General features: G+C 28.5%; 1 protein-coding gene across 2 annotated transcripts in view; it reads right to left on the bottom strand.

Annotated features, from left to right (window-relative positions):
• Positions 1-3,764, bottom strand: part of LOC102587873 (geraniol 8-hydroxylase-like) — an 11,311-nt gene extending 7,547 nt beyond the window's left edge. The window contains exons 1-2 of one of the 2 annotated variants that reach the window (XM_015302938.1): positions 3,068-3,762; positions 2,556-2,840 (exon numbers count right to left, since the gene is read on the bottom strand). In XM_015302938.1, coding sequence (XP_015158424.1) covers positions 2,556-2,840; positions 3,068-3,667 — 885 coding nt within the window. In that variant the 5' untranslated portion in view covers positions 3,668-3,762. Of the gene's footprint in view, positions 1-2,555; positions 2,841-3,067 lie in introns of both variants that reach the window. The other variant, XM_015302939.1, reaches the window with a different exon arrangement.
• Positions 3,765-7,311: the final 3,547 nt, after the last annotated feature.

Raw genomic sequence — 7,311 nt, forward strand, 5'->3', positions numbered from 1 at the left:
GCCCCCCCCCCCCCCCTCACTTCATCTCTCTTCCACTTTTATTTTTCTTCTTGGATCCTTTCCACCATTTTAAATCTTATTTTTTTTTCAATTAATGACAAATTAAGGAGAAAAATAACAACGACATTCATTTATAAATAATTAGTTCATAGAAGATGATTTAATTAATCAACTATGTACGTATACTGCAATTTTTCTTTTGTATATATCCAAAATAGTTTTTATTATTTATTTGAGAAGAGTTTAAATTTGAACCAATCAGATTAGCAACATAATAATTCTACTTTAGGACAACTGTTAAAAATAAGGGCAAATATGAGCCAAATATTTATATCTAGGATATTCTTGAGCCAAAATATTAACGTCAAGAGAATTTGAAGGCCCAAAATATAAATTAAAGATTATTTTGTACCAATTTAAATAGTTGAGGGACACTTTAGGTCCTTCTCCCTAATAAATTTCGGCATTGTCTAAATTTAATTAGTGTGTGCAGTACTAAGTAAATACCGTGCTAGGGTTGAGGGCAGGAGAGAGAGATGTTGTTTCAATTGATGAAGATAATTCAAAGTCAAGGAAAATAGTAGCTGTTTATTTCTTGAATTTTGTGAATTTTAGTTATACTAGTTCTCCTAGTAGGTTTGGGAAACTCATTGTTTTCTTATATGTTTAAGAAATTCTTTATTATTACTCTTAGGGATCGTTTGGTACAAACATTGATGATGCAGAGATTAGTAATGCAGGGATTAGTCACGCAGGCATTAGTAATGCAGGGATTAGTAGTGTAGAGATTATTTTTTGTCAAGTGTTTGGTTCATTACTTTTCACTTAATCTTGTGTTTGATTTAAAACTCTACAAAAAAATTATTTCCTATTATACCCTTGTGTTATTATGAGATTGTTAATTTCATGTAACTGGGTCAAGGTAGATAACCGCCAGACAATATTATTTTTTTTGTAGGATTTTCTATTCCATTTAACAAGTTAAGTCAAATAGTTATTAATTTTAAGGTGTGATGTACCACTATTAGGGGTGTTCACGGGTTGGTTTGGATCGGTTATTGGTCAAAACAAAAACCAAACCAACTTAATCGGTTTTAAAAATTATCAAAACCAAACCAAACCAAATACAATATACATTTATCAGTTTGGTGATTATCGGTTTCGGTTTGGTTTGGTTCGGTTATTCGGTTATTAACCGTACACAAAATAAAAGAAACAATTCATTTAAAATGTGAAAAAAGTGACAACAATCCATTCAAAACGAAAAATAGTTAGAATGACTTAAATTACTAAACTTTCAATCACTAAATTTACTATCAATAAAGCTTTAAAATTCACTATATTGGCCTAGAAGAAAGAGACAATAACATTTTCACTCCCACAAAGAATTGACATAGACACTCATAAACATGAAATCAATAAGATAAATGTTTCATCTTGGGCATTTTTGCTTTCAATAAGTAAATTATAAAGAAATTTTAATGAAAATATGTATAAGATCTTTAAAATTGTTTATAAAAATAATATATTAAGTATGTATATTAATAAAATATATGTATATAATTCATCGGTTTGGTTTGGTTTTTCGGTTTGGATCGATTTTTATCCAAACAGTGAACACCCCTAACCACTATAAAGAGATCATTAATGACACGGTGTATTTCTAATTTTTTGTTGGTCAAGTATATCTTAAACTTAACATAGATTTAAGACTACTTAAATTGTTCAATACCTAAAGCTTGTTTTTTTTAAAAAATAAATAAATAAATAAATAGTTCAAGTGATTAATCAACAAACTATCTTGAATAAAAAAAATCAAGAAAAAATGGAGATTTTTTTTTTTAGTGAAATCATTAAATTACACAAAACGAATTTGGAGAATTATAAAAAAAAACATCTACAACCATTTCAATATAAATAAAAAGGAAATTGAATTACAAAAGAAATTTAGGAAAAAGAATAAGGGGATAGTTTAGTCATTTAGGGATCTTATCCAAGGTTTGTTAAACCTTGGATTAGTTATCCCTCCATTTTCTAGGGATAAGATAAGACTACATATGGTGAATAAACAATCCATGGATTAAATTAAATAAAGTAACCAAACAATGTATTAGATGAACTAAATTTCAATCCATGAATTATTTTATCTAATACCGCCTACCAAACGAGGTTTGAGAAAGCCATTTCATGTAGGTTTAGGGATAATTGGGACTTGTAAATAAGGGTTGTAATTACAAATTCTTTGTACTATTCTTCCTATTTTATAATGCACAACTCTATATATCTCCTTTTGTCCTAAGTATGTTGGTTTGACTAAAGCTCGTTAAATTCTTATGTTATTTCTTCATTTCTATTTGTGGTAGTTCACCCTTGATCTTCTACCACACTGTTAACCAGTTCAAGCAACACAAATCCAAGTGTATTCTCGATTATTATTTTCTTCTTCTTTCTTACTTCATGGACAATTTAAATCAAAATAATGATTTAACGATTTAATGGATATGTTGAAAATTTTCATCTCTAAAATTTAAAGGATAAAATAGAAGAGCACGAACCATGAGCAGTGATTTTATATGATTGTGATCTATCTCTTTGGGATTTTCTGCACTGAGGTTGAGTAATACTTCCAAAACATCATTCTTTTCACCGTGGCTGCTTTGTTTTTCCTCTAATCGTTCATTGATCAAATCACCTAAAAGTTTAAACAACTTACCAAAATGGACATTTGTGCGATACCTTATTTTTTGAAGATCAATCTTTTCAAGTATAGGGAAATAATCCGCTAGGTTAATCTTCCCAGCCTCTTCCATGATGCCCCAAATCATATCCTTCAACTCAACCTTTAAAATTAAAAAGGGTCAAAAACAGGACATTTGATATACTTCTTCTATTCTAATTTATATGACTTATTTCTTTCTTTTTTATAATACAAATTTCAAAAGTCTTTTTTTTTTTTTTAAACTCTGTATCAAGTCAAACTAACTCATATAAAATGAGACGCATGGAGTACAATTTAGTATACAAAAAATCATAACAAGGTATTCACAATCATGTTATTTAGTTTTACCTTTGAATCCGAAAAGGGGTCTGCCAAGTCCTTGGAGAAAAGGGTGTTGCACATCAAATTGAAATTAGTCTTGAAAACAACTTGACATATATCCAAAGCTTTACCTTGTTGACTACATTTTGCACAATAAGCAATCAACTCTTTCACCTTTTGAGACCTTAGATGTTCATTCACATCAAGCCTATTGGATGAGAAGATACTTGTGTTCAAGATTTTCCGAAGCGTTCGCCATTGAGGACAAACAGGAAGACATGCCACAGAAAATTTGCAATGGTTATGTGCTTGAAGGGCATTAGTGATAAATCTAGTGGAAAAGGCTAAGTCTTGCTTTTGAAGGACTTGTTTTGCCATGGTTGATGAAGAAATGACCACTAGTGTTTTTTGTCCTATTTTTAAACTCATAATTGGACCATATATTTGTGCAAGATTGACTAGTGATCTATGATGTTTTGTACCTAACAAATGAAAATTTCCAATAATTGGCCATGGTGATGGACCTGGTGGAAATTTTTTGTTGCCTCTATTGCATATTTTTGCTATAATAATGTAAAAAAAGCTCAAGGCAAAAATTGATCCAAGCACAAGTGTATAGTTATCCATTTTTTATAATCCTTCAACTTTGATACTATTCACAAAGTTGATGTGTAAGAAATTTGCACCTATATCAATGGGGAATGCACATTTATATAGAGGAAAGACATAGAGTAGTATCTGAATTTGTCTAGAATTTTTTTAAAAAAATATCTTAATTATGCGGGTGTTTTATTGCCTACTTAAATAATTTGGAAATGATACTATTATTTTGCGTTTCAATTACTTTCAGATTTTAAAAAGCAAGTGTTATCACACACCAATCATTATTTGACAAATATTAATTTGACTTAATCCCTCCATGGAGTAATTGAATTGTTGAGACATTTTTCATTTTTCAAATTAACTTAATTATTCAGTTTTCAAGACTACATGTAGAATGTTCTTCCAATTTTACCCTTCATTAGTTAGTATAGAATTTAGTGATTAATTAATATTTAGTTATTTTAATCATAAATTTGACAATAATTAATAAGGGAAAAAATGGAAAACTATGTTCAATTTATGTCTTGATTTACTTTTCTTAAAGGGTGTGAAACACCTCAAAAATTCAATTAATATGAAATGGAGGGAGTATAATATATATTTTTTTATTTTAGGTTTTTCGTTATTTTTTTCTCATATACTTTTTTAAAAAAAATTAACTTTAATTTTGAATTCTCCTTAAATTTCACTTCATCTCCCTCCCCACGTTCAAGCTGACGCCCACCCCCATTTTCTTTCTTTCTTCTTCGCCTCTCACCCCCACCCCACATTCAAGCTGACCTCCTCTCCCATTTTCATTTTTTTTTCTTCTTCTTTAGCCAACTTCCTTTTTTTCGGTAATTTTTTTAAAAAAAATTATACTATTTTTTAGACTTTGTTGAGTTATTGATAACAAAATTAATTATTTTTCTAAGAAGTTTTAAATTTTTAAAAGTATCATTAATTAATTTATCTCGTTTTCATATAACTTTCAAAATTAACAATGATAAATTTGAAAGAATCAATGAATTCTCCAAAAATAAGAATAGCTTGATTGAAATTCAAATAAAATAAGTAAATGATACCACATTTTATTTTTAAATAGATTTAAATAGAAAGGAGGTAAGAGAAAGATTATGAATTTTTAGATAGAATCAATCGAAATTGAAAGGATGAATCAAATCCAATCACAATCAAAAGGGAAGAACAATTAAGGAAAACAGAACTCAAGGCGCAAGTACAATAAAAAAGCAGTTCAGTAATCCGGGAAAGGTTTTCACCGATTTTGTATTTGTAGCATTTTGGCGACATGACCGAGTGGTAAGGCAGAGGACTGCAAATCCTTTTTCCCTCAGTTCAAATCCGGGTGTCGCCTGATCAACAAAAAAGTCAAAATATATTATAATCATCTTGAAATCTAATGAGTTTATCAAAATTTTCAAAATGTAAAAATATATTTATATAAAGTTTTAAAATTGAAGAGAGTTAAACTAATACTCCTTCTGTCTCTAATTACTTGTCGACTTTTGAATTGACATACATATTAAGAAAACAATGATTGTCATAGTGAGTTTACCATTTTACCCTTATTAATTATGAAGTGGATGAATTGAAATTTTAATATTTTCAAGAAGTTCTACATTTTTCAAAGTAATTAATTGAGGGTATAATAGGTAAAAAAATTGTCCTTTCTTGATTTGTCAAAATGGACAAGTAATTAGGATAACTAAAAAAAATGTGAACAAGTAATTAGGGACAGAGGGAGTCGTAATAAAAGAGGGAGGGTGGACATGTGGTAAAAATTGTGACATTGAAATTAAATGAGGAGGTTCAATAGAGATGACAGTGAATTTTGAAGAAAAAAATAGAAAGAGAAACAAAAAATAATACTCGTAAGAAAAAATAAAGTTGAAATTATAACAAAAATAAGAAAATATATTTTAGAACAAAATATTTATAAAAATAAAATTATATTCATTATTTTACGTTATTGACATCCTTCTTTATCACCGCAGAAATACAACACGTTGGAATTGTACGACTAGCAGAAAAAATTTATTATGGATGAGGCACAACTTACACTAGTTATATGAGGGATTACTTTATTATTAGGCTTAAGTCATCTGCGGTCCCTTAAAATTGTCCGCATATTTCACTTGAACACCTTATCTTAGGCTTGTTCCAATTGAACACCTTTTTTAGTAAAAAAAATACCTATTGAACATTTTTTAACAATGAACTAAAAATAGAAATGGTGTGTTATACACTTGCGGCTGACGTGGCATTGTAACTAATAAAAAAAAGACACGTGGCATTGTCCCATAATAACAATTTAAAAATAAATTAGAAATTAAAATAAAATAAAAAGTATGTTTTCAGCCAAAAAAAAAAAAACCTTTCTTCCTCTTTTTTCTTCATTGCCAAAACAACCCACCCACCCCCAACTTATGTCCTTCCCTATTTATTTTTTTTGCCTCTGCACACACACAACGATTGACAACTAAAATTGTGTACACTCCGATAACCATCCTTATTCCACCATTTTTCCTTTCCATTCTTAATTATATAAGAAAACAACTTTAGATTCGTATTAGTTTTGTCGGAAAAAATGAAGCTTGGTCGGAATTGTTTTTGACTCAATTTGATTTTATTTTTGATGAAATTCTCTTCACAACTCAAATGAAAATCTTTAACAGTAAACTCTTTTGATCTTTTTGTGTTTTTACTGGTTATTTATTTCATTGATGTTTTTCCGATGAAATGAACAACGATGATGATATTGATGATAGCGGAATGATGCTAGAAAGAATGAATGAATGAAGGATTATATGGGAAAGGAGCGTGTGGAGGGATGGTAGCAAAGGAATTTGGCCGATGAGGTTCAAGTAATTTTGAATTGAGAATTTCAATTGGGAAGATGAGTTGGAGAAGACAACTGGGGTTTTTTTAAAAATAAATATTTTTGTTCAGATTATGAATTTTCTTATGTTGATATGTCCATTTTTTATTGGTCGCAAAAAATTTTTTTGGCTTCATGCGCGTACTTACAATTGTATTACACTTATAATTACATGTCATCAAAAAGTATTTAATAGGTACATGTTTTGAACGGTAGAGGTGTTTAATAGGAACAACCTCTAGTTGAGGTGTTTAAGTGAAATATGCGGACAACTTTAAGGATCCGCAGATGACTTAAGCCTTACTATTATTATATATGAACTCGTGGGACCTACACTTTGTTTTTTTTCTTTGCCTCCTATTTCTCTTTCTTGTTTTTCTCTTTCCTTTTTTTTTTTTTTTTTTTTTTTTTTTTTTTTAAATGTTGAGCTTCTATTTTTTTTGTTCTTAAATTTATTTTGAAACCAATTTAATTACTCTCTCATTTTGTACATATGAAAATAATTTTTTTACCTATATGTTTTAACCGATTTTTTTATTTTTTTTTATTTTATCATTAAAAATAAAAAAGAATTGTGAAACAGTTATTATTAAACTAAACATTAAAAAATATTTGACATTTTTCCATAGAATTTAATAATTTTTTTTACTGTATTTGAAATATATGGAGCAAAATTTAAAAATAAAATTATGTTTTATTTTAATAAAAGAATATTTGAAATAATATTCATGTTTGAATGTACTTAAATATAATATCAAAAGTGAAAAATGAGTTTAAAAACAGATTATAC

Source organism: Solanum tuberosum, unplaced genomic scaffold (assembly GCF_000226075.1).
Source record: "Solanum tuberosum cultivar DM 1-3 516 R44 unplaced genomic scaffold, SolTub_3.0 scf00385, whole genome shotgun sequence".
In the NCBI taxonomy this organism is placed as follows: domain Eukaryota; kingdom Viridiplantae; phylum Streptophyta; class Magnoliopsida; order Solanales; family Solanaceae; genus Solanum; species Solanum tuberosum.